Here is a 19374-nt window from a genome sequence, read left to right as displayed (position 1 = left end):
TTTGAAGACTTCTTTCAGAGTCCTGCAGTCGAGAACTGTGTGATAGTCGAGACAAACAAGCGTGGCTCCGTTCAGAAGAGTTGTGGCAATTTCCCAGATCGAGGCATCGAAGGCAATGTTGGCGAGGTGCGCCACCCTGGCTCCTCGTGGTAGCTTGGAGATGACGTTGCTGGGCTTTGCCAATCTTGTAACGCTACGATGTTCGACCATGACGCCCTTGGGCTTGCCGGTTGAACCAGAGGTGAAGATGACATAGGCAAGGCTCGTTGCCGAGGGTCGGGCGTTGCTGCCTTGTGTCTTGTCTAGTCCAGTGCCGGCCAAGATGTCTTGAATCCCGACAGCTTCCACCTCGGGGTTCTCTTGCTCGGGGGCTGTGACACCACTGCCGAGCAAAACAAGCTTGTTCCCATCTACGGCTGAGAGAATGCTGCGGAGTCGAGCAGCAGGCGAGTTGATATCCAAAGGCAAGTAGGCGAGGTTGGCCTTCATAATGCCAAACATTGCGATAATGGTCTCGCATGACCGCGGCGCAAGGACACCCACCAGCGTTTCGGGCACGAGGTGCCGGCGACTCAACCAGACAGCCAGTCGATCAGACTGCTGATCTAGCTGAGCATACGTCAGTGTGGAAGTAGCGTCCTTGACGGCGATGGTGTCTGGGGTAGCGCGAACGTGCTGCTGGAAGACCTCGACGATATTTGCATCTCGTGGATAGTCTGTCCTGGGCACATCAAGGAGCCCCTTGCTTGCGATCTCCCCGACTCCATCAGTCAGCGGCAAGACAGCGATGGGAGTCAGTGGCTGGTCGAGAGCCCGCCGCAGAGTCTCCAGGAAAACGGAGACGACTGATTCGATCGTGCGCAGCTCGAACAGTTCCTTTGCGTAAAGCACGCTACCGCTGAGCCTGTCTGCGTGCTCGAAAAGATGGAACTCCACATCGAAGCGAGTTGAAATAGCGGAGTCCACAGCTTCATCTCTGAGGCCTTCCAAGGTGAGTTTACCCAGATCCTGCTGAGAGTGAACAGCCAGAATGACCTGCACTAATGGATTGCGCGAGGCGTCCCTGGATCCAGGCAGAAGAGACGAGACAATGGATTCGAATGGAACGTCTTGGTTCGCGAAAGCGGATGTTGCAGTCGATCGTACTCGGCGGACAAGGGACTCGAAGTTATCATTCTCCTCAATAGCAATGCGCATACACTGCGTATTAACAAAGAAGCCGATCATGTTCTCGAGTTCCGGTCGGTTACGGTTAGCAATTGGCGTTCCAAGCGTGGCATCTTCAGCCCCTGTAAGACGGTAATGTGTTGCCCTCAGGGCCGCAAGGAGAATGACGAACGGCGTGGCTTGGTGAACTCGGCAGAAAGTGCGCAACTTGTCATGAAGACGCCCCTCGATGGTAAGGGGTAGCTCATTGGCACGGCCGGACAAGATAGAAGGTCGAGGGAGGTCAGTTAACAGCTCCGCAGGGGTGCTGTCAGCAAGGTGCTCCGTCCAGTAGTTCAACTGCCGCTGATGCTCGGCAACCTGCTCTTCAGTCTTTTGCCATGCTGCAAAGTCGCGGTACTGGATCGGTAGAGGTAAGATTTGCTCCAGAGGATCCTGCTGCCTAAGAGCACCCGAGTAGAACCGGCGCAACTCATCAAACAGAACCTCTACTGACCAGCCGTCAGATATGATATGGTGCATAACAATGGAAAGTATATGCTCTTCTTCCCCAAGCCTGATCAGAGCGACGCGCCAGCCAGGCTCGGTTGCGAGGTTGAAGAGCGTGGTCTGCTCATGCTTCAACACGGCAAGATAGGCGTCCTTTGGCTGAGTGGACAGGTCGATGATTCTCAGATCCTTGGGCCGGTGATCTCGCACGACCTGAACACCGACGCCATCTTCCTCGTGGAATGTCGTACGGAGAGGCTCGTGACGTTGCTCCAGGGCTGATATCGCGGTAGCGAGGGCATCAACCTGGAGAGATCCGTGAAGGCGGATACCAAGGGGCATAAGATACCACGTCGCCCCGACATTCAGTTGATCGAGGAACCAAAGACGTCCCTGTGCGAATGACTGGGGAACGGGCCCTGTGTAGTCTGCTGGCTTGATCGGCTCGTGAGGTGCCGAGTTGCGTTGGATCACAGCGGCGAGATCAGCAACGACTGGTTGATCGAAGACGTCTCTCACTGAGATACGTGTATTGAGTTGACGGCCTAGACGCGCCGCCAACTTCGTTGCCATCAGCGAATGGCCGCCTAGATTGAAGAAATTGTCTGTTATCCCAACTTCAACGCCCAGCACGTCAGTGAAGCCCTTGCAGACCGTAGCCTCGACGCTGTTCCGAGGGGGAACGATGTCCTCAACCGGTTTGATCTTCTGTGTGATTTTGGCCCGACGAGCGAGTTCTCTCCGGTCGACTTTGCCATTGGCATTGAGTGGCATCCGGTCGAGAAGCGTGATTTGCGAGGGGATCATGTAGGGGGGCAGCAGGGTTTGCAGCGCCTCGCGGATCAAGAGCTCGGCTCGGCGACTCTGGGCCCGCTGGAGCGGTTGATTCGTCAAGCTCTTGAGCGGCCGGCCTTGGTGATCTGTAGGGAACTTGATCAAAACGCGACTGTCCTCCGTAGCGGGCTTCAGGTGGTGGAACACCGCATCCAGGGCACCGTGCTGCGAATGTTGACGGGTCCAGCTGACCTCAACACGAAACCCAGCATCTTGTGCAATATCGAATAGGTCACTTGCGGAGAGGGTGTGGCACTGCTGAGCTCTTGTGCGTACGGCCGAGATCCAGTCGGTGCCATCCATGGATTCCTCGGGGGCATTGGCGTCTTCCTGGTCAAGCGACCGCACAATGTGACGTTCCACAACGGTCTTGCTGTAAGGAATGTTGCTGATCGCCACACTCTCAGCATTCTGATTCTCCTTGAGTACTTGTGCAAGTGCCTCTCGGGTCAGTTGAGACGCCTCAAAGTTGATCCAAGCTTCGGGATCAATCTTGTAGATAGGAAGGGGCTCGTCGGCGATGTGCAGCACGGCAGCATATCGGTACGAGCTCAGCTCGTTTGTAGCCTTCATTCGTTTGGGTAGGATCTCAACGTGTTGGATCCTATCTTGCAGTTGGCTCGCCAAGGCAGTGAAGAAGGCCGGGTCAACGAGTAATTCTTCCTCTTTCTCCTCCAACTCCATCATCTTCTGTCTCATGCGGTCTTTGCTGACATTGCCGGCTAGTGAATAGGCGGCGCGAGCGGCAGCGAAGTCCCTGTTCATGGCCCAGGACCGCATATCTCCGAGGTATATGCGCTTCATGCCCGGGACTTGGACAAGTGATTTGATCGTCTCGGCCAGGTACTCTGGCGTTGGGAAGTACTGCGCCACCGAGTTGATGACGGCCATGTCTGAGGTTAGGCCTTGCAGGGTACCGACGTCTGCAGCGGTGCCGACGTGGACTTCGGCCCTGCCCGCGAGACCCGGAAATGACTTTGCAGCGTTGTTGACGAACTCGGCGGCCGACGGTGCAGGTTCGAGGCCAATATACCTTTCGAGCCCTTGTGACCTGCCAAGGTTGAACATGATCATACCGGTACCGGCACCAACCTCAAGAACTCGACCAGCCGGCTTTCCATCGAGGAGAGAGCGCATCGTGTCATGCAGCCACTCTCTCATCTCGTCCTTGTCTATCTCAGTGCCATCGTACATAGACGTCCAGCCCATAAAGTCGTAGCCAAGTGCCTCGCTTTCGATCTCCTCGATGTCGGCGTACGCACCACCCTCGAAATGCGCCTCCCAACTTTCGATCTGGGTTGCAGCTTCTTCTTCTCTCGCCGAGTTCTCGCCCTTGGCAGTGACAAAGGCGACCATCTCAGGCTCTTGGTTTTCTGGGGTCCGAATAACGATGGCAACGTCCTCGACGAAGCTATCTTGCAGGAAGGCCTGCTCCACCTCAGCCGGCTCGATACGGTGGCCGCGGATCTTGATTTGCTGGTCCATACGACCGAAGAACTCGATCTGGAAGTCCTTTGGTCGGTATCGCACACGGTCGCCGGTGCGATATGCCCTGACTTGCTCGCTGCCGTTGACTGTCAGTCGGATGAAGCGGTCTGCATCTAGCTTTGGATCCATATAGCCGCGGGCGAGACCGTCACCAGTAACAACCAGTTCTCCCATGACTCCAGCTGGCACGAGCTGCTGGTTTTTATCCATGATGTAGGCTCCGGAGTTGCTCACAGCACTGCCTATGGGAACGCCGTTAACGAAGGAGTCGTTTTCAGCAACGTTGTAGATGGTGCTCAGAATCGTATTCTCCGTAGGACCATACGCATTGAAGACGCCCGAGCCAACGAGACGTTGGGCCTGGAGAGCATCCACGCTATTAAAGCGATCACCAGCAGCAAATAAGATGTCGAGCCTGCTGATCATGTCTGGGGCTTGAAGTAGGCACTGCTTGAGGAGCGAGGGCGGCAGCATGGCACCGCGGATCTCGTGTTCCTGGAAGGCTTCTTGAAGAGCCTGTGGATCAATCGTTGTGAAGTAGTCGATACACACAATTACGCCGCCGTTGAGCAGCGGGGCATAGATCTCCCAAGACGAGGCGTCAAACGCCAAATTGGAGATGTGTGCTATGCGAGCTGCTGCGGGCTGCTTGGCAACGACGTTACTGTTCTTCACCAAGCGGACAATGTTGCGGTGCTGGACCATAACACCCTTCGGTCGTCCGGTAGAACCAGACGTGAACATGGCGTACGCAAGGCTTTGCGCAGAGGGTCGCTCGACGGTAAGCCCATCTTGAAGTGTGCCGTCGGTGAGTGTAGTCAAGGTATCACAGATGGGCACGAAATCGATGCCCGCTTCCTGAAGCTTGGGCGGCGTAACGTTTGTGCCCAGCAGAATGAGCTTGTTCCCGGGTAGCGACGATACAATGGCATCGATGCGGGCAGCAGGAGCCTTGACATCCAGAGGTAGGTACGCAAGGTTTGCCTTGAGGATTCCGAGGAACGCGATGATCGTCTCGCAAGACCGTGGCGCCAACACCGCAATCAAGGTATTAGGGCTGAAGGAACGGTGACGGAGCCAGCGGGCGACCCTGTCAGATTCCCTGTCGAGCTGGGCGTAGCTGAGCTTCTCCGAGCCATGTATCAGTGCAATGGAATCGGGGTTGATCGAGACCTGCTCATGGAATACATCAACCACAGAGGAATCACGAGGATATTCTGTCTTCTGGACATCCAACAGGCCCTGTCTTTGCAGGTCGACGATCCCACCCTGAAGTGGTAGGGTGCTGATGGGCACATCCGGACCGTTCAAACCTCGGCGCAGAATTTCCTGAAATAGTGAGAGAAGACTCTGGACCGAGACTGCTTCGAAGAGATCGGTTGAATAGAGGATGGAGCCCTCAAGTTTGCCATCTTGCTGGAACAGGTGGAATTCCAAATCGAACCGGGTCGTGATCTCCGTGGGAACAACCTCGCTGTGAGCGTTTTCCAGCTTCAGCTCACCGAGGTTCTTCTGCGAATGCACCGCGAACATGAGCTGTACAAGTGGGTTTCGGGATGCATCTCGGGAACCGGGCAAAAGGGTAGAGACGATCTTCTCGAACGGGACGTCCTGATGGGCGAATGCAGCTGTCGCCGTTGACCGGACCTGCTGCACCAGTGACTCAAAGGTCTCGTCCTCGTTGACGGCAATGCGTATACATTGTGTATTGACGAAGAAGCCGATTATCTGCTCAAGCTCAGGTCGATTGCGATTGGCGATTGGTGTCCCGATAGTTGCGTCTTCGGAACCTGTGAGGCGATAGTGGGCTGCGCGCAGGGCCGCAAGCAGCACCACGAAGGAGGTGACGCGATAGACCCGGCAGAATTCCTCCAAGTTCTTATACAGTGTTCCCTCGATCGTGACTGAGATCTCCCCAGCCTCACCAGAGAGGATCGAAGGCCGCGGCAGATCCGTGAGCAGCTCAGCCGGGGCACTATCTGCAAGTTGCTCGACCCAGTATTGCAGCTGACGCTCGTGTTCGTTTTCTTGAGTTGGCTTCTTCTGCCACAGAGCAAAATCGCGATAATGGATCGGGAGGGGTGCGGTCTGCGATAGGGGATCGTGGCCTTTGACAGCCACGGAATAGAACTGGCCCAGCTCTTGGAAGAGAACATCCACAGACCAGCCGTCGGAAATAATGTGATGCATGACGATAGATAAGATGTAGTCGCCTGGCCCGAGGCGCAGTAGAGCCACGCGCCATCCGGGCTCGGTTTCCAGATGGAACGGAGCAGTTTGCTCCTTCTTCAATGTCGGGAGATAATCGCCGTCGCCGTCGGAGAGATCAATGATCCTCAGGGTGTCGGTGACAACTGGATTGACCTTTTGCATACCGACGCCGTTTTGTTCGTAGAACGTGGTGCGGAGGAGCTCGTGACGCCTCTCGAGGGCCAGCAAGGCCGCGGTAAGAGCATGAACGTCCAAGGCACCGCGAAGACGAACGGCAAGGGGCATGAGATACCATGTTGCACCAAAGTTGAGCTGGTCGAGGAACCAAAGACGACCCTGGGCAAACGACTGAGGCACCGGCCCGGTGTATTTGGTCGAGACGATGGGATCATGAGGCGCTGATCCCTGCTGCACTATGAGAACAAGATCATAGACTCGCGGATGGTCGAAGATCTCCTTGACGGAGACGTGAGTCTCTAGTCGGCGGCTGATGCGTGCGGCTAGCTTTGTTGCCATGAGCGAGTGGCCACCGAGATCGAAAAAGTTTTCCATGATTCCGATATCAACCCCTAGGACGTCTGAGAACTCCTGGCAGAGCACCCTTTCGATCTCTGTGCGCGGGGCCACAGGAGCAGACACTTGCTTCGCCTTGGGTACCGTCTGAGCCCGTTGCGCCAACTGCTTCCGGTCGACCTTTCCATTCGCGCTTAGAGGTAGCTTGTCGAGAACAATGATCTGGGCCGGGATCATGTAGGCCGGCAGGAGCGTCTGGAGTCTCTCGCGGATCTGCCGCTCGACGCGTCGAGACTGTGCTCGGTGCAGCGGGTGGTTCGTCAGGGTTTCTTCTGGTCGATCCTGGTGGTCGGTCAAGAAGTCGACCAACACACGAGACGACCGTGGTGATGAGTCAAGGTGGTGGAATACGGCGTCCAACGCGCCATTCTGAGACCACTGCCGCGCGCAGCTGATCTCGACCCGGAAGCCTGCCTCTTGTGCAACGTCGACGAGATCGATCGCAGAGAGGAAGCCACTTTCACGGCATCCGATCGAGCAGCCGAAAGCCATGAGACTCTGTCGTTCGAGTCTTTGGCGTCTCCGCTAATGTTGTAAACTGATTCGCAGATGGTCCGCTCGACGATTGTCTTGCTGTTGGGAATATTGGCGATCGCAATGTGGTCGGAACTTTTGGTGCCCTTGAGCAGACGGATCAGGGCATCGCGATCCATCTTCATCGCGGCAAAGTCGACCCAGGCGCCAGGACTGACCTTGTGTGCCGGTTTCGTCAACTCATTGACGTGCAGAACAGCAGCATATCGATACGAGCTCAGCTCGTTCGTGGCTCGCATTCTCTTGGGGAGAATCTCCACGTGCCTGATCTTCTCTACTTGCGTCGCCAGGGAGGTGAAAAAGGCCGGATCAACGAGCAGTTCGTCTTCAGACTCTTCCATTCGCGCAACCTCCCGCTGAATCTCGGCCTTTGTTGCCTTATCGCCCAGTGCATGAACTGCGCGAGCGACAAGGAAATCCCTGTTGATAGCGTGCGACCTCATATCACCAAAGAAGATACGCTCCACGCCAGGGACCTTGGTAAGATCTCTGACCAACTGGGCGAGGTATTCTTGACTCGGGAAGTATTGAGCGACCGAGTTGATGACGACGAGGCCTGCGTGCAGATCGTCTCCCAGCCGGTCGATATCAGTTGCTGTTCCAACTTCAACCTGGACCCTATCCTCAAGCCCAGGGAATGACTTGGCGGCCTTGTTGACAAACGCGGTTGCGGACGGCGATGGCTCTAGGCCAACGTAGCTTTGCAGACCCCCTACTCTGCCGAGGTTGAACAGAACCATGCCAGTTCCTGTGCCAACTTCGAGTACGTGACCAGGGGGCTGGGAATCCAGAAGTGACCGCATCGTATCATCGAGCCACTCCTGCATCTGGCTCTTCTCAATCAAGCTGCCATCATACATAGAGGTCCATGACATGAAGTCCCGTCCAAGGCTTTGCTGGTCGATAGTGGTGATATCTGCGTATGCGATGCTGTCGAAGTGAGTCTGCCATTCTTGGACCTGGTTGCTAGACTCATCCTCTCCAACATCAGCGACTCGGGCGGCCACGAACCCAACCATCTCCAGGTCTTGATTTTCTTGAGAGTGGGTGACGACTGCCGCATCAGTGACCAGGTCGTGGCTCAGAAGAGCATACTCGACCTCAGCTGGTTCAATGCGGTGGCCGCGGATCTTGATCTGGTGATCGATACGGCCGAAGAATTCGATCTGCAGGTCTTTTGGTCGGTAGCGCGCTCTATCTCCTGTTCGGTATGCCCTGACTTGTTCGCCATCGATATCAACGTTGATAAATCGACCAGCGTTAAGAGAGGAAGTGGTGTAGCCTCGAGCAAGGCCGTCTCCAGTCACGATGAGTTCTCCTATTGCACCAAGGGGGACGATTTGCTGGTTCTGGTCCATGACAAAAGCTCCCGAGTTGCTGACAGCATGACCGATGGGCACACCATTGATGAAGGGGTCTTCGGCAATGGGATAGATGGTGCTCATGACTGTGTTTTCCGTTGGGCCGTAGGCATTGAAAGCTTGCGTCTGGACGAGCCCCCTTGCTTTGGCAGCATCAGAAGCATCTAGCCTATCACCACCAATATAGAGAACGTCGAGGGCTTTGATCAGAGCGGGTGAGTTATCGAGGCACTGTTTCAGCAAGGCTGGAGGGAGCAGAGCAACATTGATGCGTTGGTCGAAGAAGACCTTCTCGAGCGCCGTGCTCTCCAAGAGAGTGAAATAGTCGATGCACATCAATGTGCCTCCATTGAGAAGTGTGATGAATACCTCCCACACGGAGGCATCGAAGGCAAGATTCGATATGTGGGCCATGTGGAAAGACTCTGGCAGCTTGGATGTGATGTTGGTCTGCTTTGTAAGGCGTACGATTCCGCGATGCTCGACCATGACACCCTTTGGTCGACCAGTCGATCCAGATGTAAAGATCACATACGCAAGGCTTGCTGCGGTGGGCTGAGTCGCGGCCAGCCTGCTGATGTCGTCGGTCTTTGCGTCGGCGAGAATCTCTGTGATCCGGATCGTCTCCGCTTCAGCCATCCCCTCTGGAATCGGGGTCTCTGCTCCCACAAGGACTAGCATGGATCCCGACACCTCCGAAAGGATGGCCTCAAGCCGAGACGCAGGAACATTGACATCAAGAGGCAGATATGCAAGGTTGGCCTTCAACACACCGAGGATGGCCACGACTGTCTCGCACGAGCGTGGTGCCAGGATCGCCACGAACGTCTCAGGAGCGATACCTCGCCGAGATAGCCAGCAGGCCACCTGATCCGACTTCCGATCCAAGTCGGCATAGCTCAGCCGTGTTGATTCATCTCTCACCGCGATGACATCGGGGTTAGCCGACACCTGCTGTTTGAAGATCTGCACCACTGAAGCATCGGACGGATAATCAGTTGGCTGAGGGTGCAGCAGTCCTGTGCTTCGGAGGGACTCCAGCCCACCATCAAGCGCCATAGAGGCGACGGGCATATCGGGCTCGCTGAGGCCTTTCTGCAGTATGCCTTGGAAGATGGTGATGACGCTCTGTATAGTCTCGGGCACGAAGAGATCAGCTGCATAGACGATACTACCCTTCAGCCTCTCAGCCTCTTGGTACAGATGGAACTCGATATCAAATCTCGTGGTCTCAGCAATGGGGATGATCTCCTCCTCGATACCCTCCAGATGGATCTTGCCAAGATTCTGCTGCGAATGCAGAGCAAATATGAGCTGTACCAGCGGATTCCGAGAAGTATCGCTCGATCCGGGCAAGATGTTTGAGACAATCTGTTCGAAAGGAACATCCTGGTTGGCATGTGCAGCCAGCGTCGTTTCTCGAACCTGGTGGACCAACGTTTCGAACGAATCCTCTGTATCGACGGTGATACGCATGCACTGTGTGTTGACGAAGAAGCCGATCAAGCCCTCAAGCTCCGGCCGGTTACGGTTCGCGATAGGTGTTCCAATCGTCGCATCCTCAGTCCCGGTCATACGATAGTGCGCTGCGCGGAAAGCGGCCAGCAACACGGTAAAGGCGGTCACCTGGCGGACTCGACAGAAGTCCTGAAGCTTCTCGTAGATCAAGCCGTCGATGACCACCAGGATCTCGCCCGCGCGGCTAGAGAGCATAGGCGGTCGCTTGAAATCGGTCAGCAGCTCGGCTGGTTTATTATCGGCGAGCTGCTTAGCCCAGTATGCAAGCTGCCGCCGGTGCTCTGCGACTTGGAATGTCTGCCTCTGCCAAGTCGCGAAGTCGCGATACTGGATCGAGAGCGGTGCGATCCGGGCCAAAGGATCGTGTCCACGAAGGATTGCCGAGTAGAACTGGCCGATTTCTTGTTGGAAGATATCGACAGACCAGCCATCAGAGATTACATGGTGCATCACTGTCGAGAGAATGTGCTCGTCCTCTCCTGTCTTTAGTAATGCTAGTCTGAAACCGGGCTCAGAAGCAAGATTGAAGGGTGTCGTCTGCTCCTTTTCCAGTATCTTCTGGATAGTGCTATCTTTCTCGCCCGAGACATCGATCACCCTCAGTTCCTTGGGGGCAAACGGATGGATGACCTGCATGCCGATACCTTCCTGTTCGATAAAGGTCGTTCGCAGTGTCTCGTGGCGCTCCTCTAGGGCCAGAAGAGCGGCAGCGAGAGCAGAAACAACTAGAGGCCCTCGCAGCCGGACTGCGAAGGGCATGAGATACCATGTGGCGCCGACATTCAGTTGATCGAGGAACCAGAGTCGGCTTTGGGCGAATGATTGTTGGATTGGACCGGCATAAGAGGTCGGTAGGATAGGGTTGTGCTCCGTGGTATCCTGCTGGATTGTGGCTGCCAGATCGGCGATAACTGGCCGGTCGAAGATGTCTTTGACTGCGATCTGGGCATTGAGTTGTCGGCTCAGGCGCGCTGCAAGCTTTGTGGCCAAAAGAGAATGTCCTCCGACATTAAAGAAGTTATCTGTGATACCCACTTCGACGCCGAGAACATCCTTGAATTCCTTGCAGATAATGGCTTCAATAGCATCCCGAGGAGCCACGAGTTCGGAGCTCGGCTTAGCCTGCGGCGTGACCTTGGCTCGAAGGGTGAGCTCCTTGCGATCTACCTTGCCGTTCGTGTTCAGCGGCATGTTCTGGAGAACCACAATCCGGGCTGGGATCATGTATGCCGGGAGCAATACTTGGAGCTGCTCTCGGACCTGTACTTCGATCCGACGGCTCTCAACCCGCTGCAGGGGCCGGTTCGTCAGGCTTCTGGACTGTTGGCCCTTGTAGTCTGTGGGGAAATCGACGAGCGCGCGGCTTTCGTTCTCGGTGGGCTGGAAGTGATGGAAGCAAGCATCGAGAGCGCCGTTCTGGGACCTTTGGCGGGCCCAGCTGACCTCGACGCGGAACCCAGCGTCCTCGGCCAACTGCACGAGGTCATGCACATCAAGGGATGTACACTGGCTCGCCTTCTCGCGCGCGGCTGAGATCCAGGCGACTCCATCGATTGAGCTGTGTGCATCATCGCCGTCGTGGTCATCGGCCAAAGACTTGGCGATGTGCCGTTCCACGATAGTCTTGCTGTAAGGGATGTTGAACACAGCGATGCTTTCGGCATCTTTGTTCTCCTTCAACAGTCGAGCAAGACCCTGTCTATCCATCTGGCTTGAGGCGAAGTCGATCCAGGACTCTGCATTGATCTTGTGAATCGACCTGCTTTGATTCTGGTTGTGGTTACGGATGTGCAGAACCGCGCTGTACCGGTATGAGCTCAGCTCGTTGTTGGCCTTCATGTTCTTCGGCAGGATCTCAACATGCTCTATTTCTTCCGGCAGAGATTCCTTGAGTCTTGTGAAGAAGGCAGGGTCGACAAGCAATTCCTCCTCTAGTTCTTCCAACCGGGCCACCTCCTGTTGCACTTTAGATCTCGTCACCTTGCCACCGTGCGTGTGGACCGCCCGGGCAACAAGGAAGTCTGTATGGGTGGCATAGGTTCTCATGTCTCCGAAGAAGATACGGCGAACACCCGGAATCCGGACCAGGGCCTCAACCACCTCGGCGAGGTATTCTCGGCTCGGGAAATACTGGGCCACGGAGTTGATGACGATCAGATCCGGGCTCAAGGCGCTGAGCCGGCCCGTATCCATCGCCGTGCCGACATGTACTTGAGCCTTTCCCTCAAGGCCTGGGAACGTTTGGGCTGCCTTGTTGACAAATTGAACCGCGGATTGGGAAGGTTCCAGTCCAATGTAGCTCTTCAGCCCAGCTTGACCGAGATTAAATAGAACCATACCGGTACCGGTACCGATTTCAAGCACGTGGCTAGCTGCTTGACCGTCAAGGAAAGTGCGCATAGTATCGTCAAGCCATTCCTGCATCTCCCTCTTATCAATGAGCGTTCCATCGTACATGGAGGTCCAGGATGTAAAGTCTCGCCCGAGCGTGTCTTGGTCAATCGCCGTGATGTCCGCGTAGGCCGTGGTCTCGAAATGGCTCTCCCATTCCTGGACTTGGTTGCTCGACTGTGCTTCCTGGAGAGTCTCGTTGTCTTGGGCGGTGATGAAGGCCACCATCTCGGCTCCCTGGTTGTCTTCCTGCGAGTGTGAAACGACAACGGCATCGTGCACACCGGCACTGCTTAACAAGGCGTGTTCTACTTCGGCGAGCTCGATGCGGTGCCCTCGAACCTTGACCTGGTGATCCATCCGACCAAAGAACTCAACCTGGCCATCCTTGGGCCGGTAACGAGCTCGGTCACCTGTGCGATAGGCCCTGAGAAGTTGGCCTCGAACAGTGACATCAACGAACCGGTCGGAATCAAGAGCCGGGTTGGTGTAGCCACGAGCCAAACCATCTCCAGTGACTACTAGCTCTCCTATCACGCCCAACGGCACAAGCTCCTGATTCTGGTCCATCACGTACACCCCGGAGTTGCTAACGGCTCTGCCAATTGGCACACCATTAACAAATCGTTCTGCGTCAGCAATCGGGTATAGGGTGCTCATGACCGTGTTTTCCGTTGGGCCGTAGGCATTGTAGACCTCTGACTTGACTAGGGCTTTGGCTAGAGCTGCGTCCGCTGTGTCTAACCGGTCTCCTCCTACGTATAGGAGGTCAAGAGACTTGATGGTAGCAGCTGCATCCTTGAGGCATTGCTTCAACAGGGCGGGTGGGAAGAGTGCAATATTGATGTGCTCCCTGAGGAATAGTGCCTCCAACGCTTGAGCATCCAAGATGGTAAACCTGTCGACGCATACAAGAGAGCCTCCGTTGAGAAGGGCTGTGAAGACCTCCCATATCGATGCATCAAACGCAAGGTTGGACATGTGAGCCATTCGGAAGGTCTGCGCCGGCGGTAGACTGGGTAAAATGTTGGTCTGCTTCACAAGGCGCAAGACTCCGCGGTGCTCGATCATCACACCCTTTGGTTGACCAGTGGATCCGGAAGTGAAGATGACATAGGCGAGGCTGCCTGCGGTTGGCTTGGGCTTGCCATCACGCGAGCTGGCATGGCCGACAGCGCTCGTGGCATCGGCAATCCTCACCATCGAGACCTCTGGCGACTGGCCTTCCGGTGTTGGCTCACCTGCTCCTAGGAGAACCAGCTTCTCGCCCTTCACCTCGGCCAAGATGGCGCGAAGACGCGCTGCTGGCACATTGACGTCGAGCGGTAGGTAGGCATGACTAGCCTTCAAGATACCGAAGAGAGCGATGACGGCCTCGCACGAGCGTGGTGCGAGCACTGCCACAAGGGTTTCGGCGGGCAGCTGTCGCTGGCGAAGCCACGCTGCCACCTGATCGGACTTCTGGTCCAGTTCGGCGTAACTCATCCGCGAAGATGAGTCGACAACAGCTGTAGCATCAGCGCTGAGACGAACTTGCTGTTGGAATACGTCCACCACAGACATGTCGCGGGGGTAGTCGGTCTTGACCATGTGCAGCAAGCCCATCCTGTCCAGCTCGGGAATGCCGTCGGTGAGTGGCATTGTCATGATCGGGGTCTGTGGCTGTTGTAATCCGCGCCTCAGGACCTCCTGGAAGACGCTGACGACACCACGAATAGTTTCGGCTTCGAACAAGTCGGCAGCGAATATGATATCACCGCTCAGCTTGCTGGCGCCTTGGTGGAGATGGAACTCAATGTCGAACCTCGTCACTTCTTCTGTTGGGATCACCTCCTCTTGGGTCCCTTCCAGTTGGATCTTGAACAGATCCTGCTGGCCGTGCAGTGCAAACATGAGCTGCACCAGAGGGTTCCGGGATGCATCTCTCGAGCTGCTCGGCATGAGGCTGGAAACGACCTGTTCGAACGGGACATCCTGATTGTCCTGTGCGGCTGTAGTCGTCGACCGGACCTGCCGGACCAACGATTCAAAGTTGTCGTTTTCATCAATCGCGATACGTATACATTGTGTGTTGACGAAGAAGCCGATCATGTTCTCAAGCTCAGGCCGATTCCGGTTCGCGCTAGGGACACCAATAGTCGCGTTATCAGATCCCGTAAGCCGGAAATGTGCTGCACGGAAGGCTGCGAGTAGGACAGCAAACGACGTGACTTGATGGGTGCGGCTGAAGACTTGGAGCATGTCGTATAGAGACCCCTCGATGGCAACGGGGACCTTTCCAGCCTTTCCGGATAGAATCGAAGGCCGCGGGAAGTCTGTTAGGAGCTCTGCCGGCGTGCTGTCTGCAAGCTGCTTGGTCCAGTACTCCAATTGCCTCTGGTGCGCTGCTTGCTGCTGGCTGTCTTGCTTCTGCCAGGCCGCAAAGTCGCGGTATTGGATCGGGAGTGGCTCGACGCGCGACAATGGGTCCTGGCCGCGTATAGCTGCCGAGTAGAACTGGCCCAGCTCGTGTCGTAGGAGGTCGAGAGACCATCCATCCGATACAATGTGGTGCATGACGATCGACAAGATGTGGTGGTCTGCCAACTTCAGCAGCGCCACTCTCCAACCTGGCTCACGAGTCAGGTCGAAGCGTGTTGACTGCTCCTTCATCAGTGCCTCATGCGCGGCAGTGCCAGATTTCTCTGATATATCAATCATCCGCAGCTCCCCCATAAGACTGCCGTGGACGACCTGCATGCCAACCCCGTCCCGTTCCTCAAAGGTTGTCCGAAGAGTCTCGTGCCGTTTCTCCAGGGCGAGCAGGGCCGTTCCCAGCGCATTCACGTCGAGGTGGCCTCGTAGTCGTACGGTGAGCATCACATTATACCATGAGGCGCCGGTGTTCAGCTGCTCAAGGAACCATAGACGGCCTTGGGCAAATGACTGCTCCACCGGTCCAGTGTATTCTGTCGTAGGGATGATGCTATACACGGTCGAGCCGCGATGGATCGTGGCGGCGAGGTCAGCGAGCATCGGCTGCTCAAAGACAGTCGCTACGGATGCCTGAATGTCGAGCCTCTGGCTGATGCGTGCCGCGAGCTTCATGGCTGTCAAGGAGTGACCACCCAGGTCGAAGAAGTTATCGGTGATGCCAACCTCGACACCAAGCATACTCCTGAACTCCTCGCACAGCACGACCTCGATCTCATTGCGTGGGGCGACGCGCTGTGAGACCAGCTTGCTCTTCTGCACAGTCTTGGCCGACTGACCCAGCGCCTTCCGATCGACTTTACCGTTGGGGTTGAGAGGGAGATGGTCGAGCACCACGATGCGAGCCGGCATCATGTAGGAGGGCAGCAACATCTGCAAACGCCGGCGCAGTTCACTCTCGACGTGAACGGCAAATTGGTCGTTCTTGCTGCTGTCGGGAACGTGGCCGTGGCCGTTGCCGTTGATGTTGAGGAGGTGATCAGGGAGCGTACCCTGCGTCGTAACGAAGGCAATCATCTCAGGCTCTTCATCCTCCTGTCTCCGGATAACCACTGCTGCATCGCGTACTTGGTCGCTGTTGAGTAAAGCGTGCTCTACCTCGACTGGCTCGATACGGTGGCCACGAATCTTGACCTGCTGATCCATGCGGCCAAAGAACTCAATCTGGCCACCCTTGAGGCTGTATCGGGCCCGGTCTCCCGTACGATAGCCCCGGATTGACTCACCGTTGATCTGCATCACGACAAATCGGTCCTTATCCAGAGCTGAATCGGTATATCCTCGAGCTAGACCGTCTCCAGAAACCACAAGCTCCCCCATCACTCCGGGAGAGACCAGTTGCTGATCCTGATCCATGACGTAGGCGCCCGAGTTGCTGATGGCCCGGCCAACGGGCACCCCCGTGACAAACGGTGAAGTCTCGGAGACGCTATAGATGGTACTGACGACGGAATTCTCGGTTGGACCGTAGGCATTATATACACCATGCTTCACCAAGGACTTTGCATGGAGGGCGTCACGTCGGTCGAAGCGATCGCCAATGGCGTACAGGCTATCCAGGCCCTCAAAGATGGCCGGTCTGTCGGCGAGACACTGCTTGATCAGAGCAGGAGCAAGGAAGGCCACACGAATACCCTCCTTGGTGAACACAGCTTCTAGTGCCTTGCTATCCAGCGTGACAGAGTGTTCGATACAGACAAGAGTGCCGCCATTAAGGATAGGGGTATAGATCTCCCATGTTGAGAGATCGAAAGCGATGTTGGCCAGGTGAGCTGTCGGCACTGCTGCCTGGACGGGCGAAATAATGTTTGTTCCTTTCACGAGGCGTACGATACCCCGATGCTCGATCATGACGCCCTTCGGCTTGCCAGTCGATCCCGAGGTGAAGATGACGTAGGCCAGGTCAGTCGCCGAGGGTTTTGCAGTCGCCTGTTTCCCTGCAAGCCCATTCATCTGGGACTCGTTCAGGGCATCGCTGATCCGCAGCATCTCAACATCGGGCACATCCACCTTGGGTTGGGGCACGTTGCTCCCAAGCAGGACGAGCTTGTGCCCGTCCACGGCCGAGAGGATTGATTCGATGCGTGCCAAGGGGACGTTGATATCGAGAGGCAGATAAGCCAGATTGGCCTTGAGGATACCGAGGAAGGAAACCATGGTCTCGCAAGACGGAGGAGACAAGACGCCAATCAAGGTCTCCGGCTTGAGCTGCCGTCTGCGCAGCCACGCGGCCAGCTGATCTGACTTGTGATCCAGCTCAGAGTAGCTCAATCTTGCCGAAGCGTCGGCCACGGCTGTGGCGCTTGGATTCAAGGCCACCTGCTCCTGGAACATATCAATCACGCTCGCCTCGCGGGGGTAGTCGGTGGTCCCGATATCCAGCAAGCCCATGTCCCGGATCGCGGCAAGCCCATCGGTGAGCGGCATCGTCGTCACATTCACCGCAGGCTCCGAGATGCCACGGCGCAGGACTTCCCGGAAGATGGAAACCACGCTGGAGATGGCTTCTGCGTCGAAAAGGTTCGTGGAGAACAGCACGTTTGCATCGAACCGGCCATCTCCCTCAAACAGGTGCATCTCCATGTCGAATCGTGTCGGGGCCGCACTCTGCAGAGTCTCAGCCTCGAGCAACCCCCACCGGGCTCGGCCCGTATCCTCCGCGGGACGTAGAGTAAACATGAGCTGCACAAGCGGGTGTCGTGATGTATCTGTCGACCCAGGCAGCAACGCAGACACGATGCGCTCAAAGGGGACGTCGCGGTTGGCATGTGCCTCTGTCATGACGGACATGATCTGCCGCAGCACCGACGCGAAGGTGTCGTCCTCATCGAGCACGACTCGCATGCACTGCAGAGTGGCCAAGGGAGCAACCATGTGCTCCAGCTCCGGCCGGTCGCGGTTGGCAACGGGCGCACCGATGGTTGCATCCTCGGCTCCGGTGAGGCGAAAGTGCGCCACGCGAAACGCTGCCAGCAGCACGGCGTAGGCGGTTACTTGCTGGGAGAGGCAGAAGGCTATGAGTTCTTTGTGTACCGATCCGTCGATCTGGAAGGAGATCTTGCCAGTTTTGCCAGATAGGATAGCTGGCCGGGGAAGCTCTGTGAGGAGTTCGGCCGGTGTGTTGTTGTCGAGCTGCTCGATCCAGTATCCGAGCTGCCTTTCCTGCTCAGCGACCTGCTCGTCCTGGTTCTGCCATGTCGTCAAGTCGCGGTATTGAATGGGAATTGGACCCAAGGGACAGGCCGAGATCGATTTCCCCTGCGAGGCGGCCGCGTAGAGTTCTCCAAGCTCCTGCTGAATGATGTCGAGAGACCGGCTGTCCGAGATGATATGGTGTACAACAATGGAAAGAATATGGTGATCCTCGGCCACCTTGAACAGTGCAACTCTCCAAGCTGGCTCAGATTCTAGGTCGAACCTCATGGTTTGTTCCTTGTCCAGGAGTTGGGCCAAATCGCGGCTCGAGGCATCAACAATCCTCAACCCTCTTTCGAGACCCGAGGCGTGCACAACCTGTACGCCCACGCCATCCTGCTCCTTGAACGTCGTTCGGAGCGTCTCGTGGCGCTGCGTCAGAGCGCGCGAGGCAGCGTTCAGCGCATCGATGTCGAGATGGCCCCGGAGTCGGATCGCGGCCGGCGTAATGTCCCGGCTTGCACCGAGCTTCAGCTGGTGCAGGAACCACAGTCTGCCCTGGGCAAAGGATTGCTCGACAGGTTCGGAGTACCGGTTTGAAGAGATAGTACTCGCCCCAGACGGGTTGGCAAGGCGATCATACGCCTTGTCTTGCTCGATGGCGCCCATGTTGACCAAGAAAGCAAACGGGCTCGGTTAGCTGGCAACGATTGTCTATCTGTTAGTAAATCTAGTGTAGTCAGTATGTACAAACCATCTGGTGAAGTTCGTGTAGCTGCTGTAGTTTGCGATTTCGAGTGGCTGGTTGCTGAGTTGCGGCGAGTCCGGCTTTGTGCTGCCACCAGAGGTGTAAGTGGCTCCTAGGTCGAGTTTTCGGACAGTATCGTTGCACGGCACAGAGGGCACGTAGCTATTTGTGTCCGATAAAGATTGTATCTCTTGATTTTGTGTTGGTGCTTTTTTCTTTTTTCCAAATTCGAAGAGATGTTCCCTTCCAGGAAAGAGGAAGTGACTGAAAGGAACAGAGTTGAGTTTGCGGTCAGTAGATGGAGACTTGTAAGGTAATCTGACAGCCCAGGGATCGCCTCGTCGGGGTTTCCCCAAATTCCAAGCTATACTACTCCTTTTACTCCGTATTGGCTCTTTAGTAATCCCTGATGAAAGGATTCGAAACTTGGTCAGACTGTGTGGACCATGTGGC

General features: G+C 56.1%; 1 protein-coding gene across 1 annotated transcript in view; it reads right to left on the bottom strand.

Moving 5' to 3' along the window:
* Positions 1-18842, bottom strand: part of MRS44_009504 (uncharacterized protein) — a gene marked incomplete at both ends in the record, with an annotated part of 32437 nt that extends 13595 nt beyond the window's left edge. Inside the window, 2 exons of the mRNA XM_065621316.1 lie at positions 10-6996; positions 7077-18842. Coding sequence (XP_065477388.1) covers positions 10-6996; positions 7077-18842 — 18753 coding nt within the window. The remainder of the gene's footprint in view (positions 1-9; positions 6997-7076) is intronic.
* Positions 18843-19374: the final 532 nt, after the last annotated feature.

This window comes from Fusarium solani (genome assembly GCF_023522795.1).
Source record: "Fusarium solani strain SB1 chromosome Unknown bctg00000005, whole genome shotgun sequence".
Lineage (NCBI taxonomy): Eukaryota > Fungi > Ascomycota > Sordariomycetes > Hypocreales > Nectriaceae > Fusarium > Fusarium solani.
This window is presented reverse-complemented; position numbering and strand designations above follow the sequence as displayed.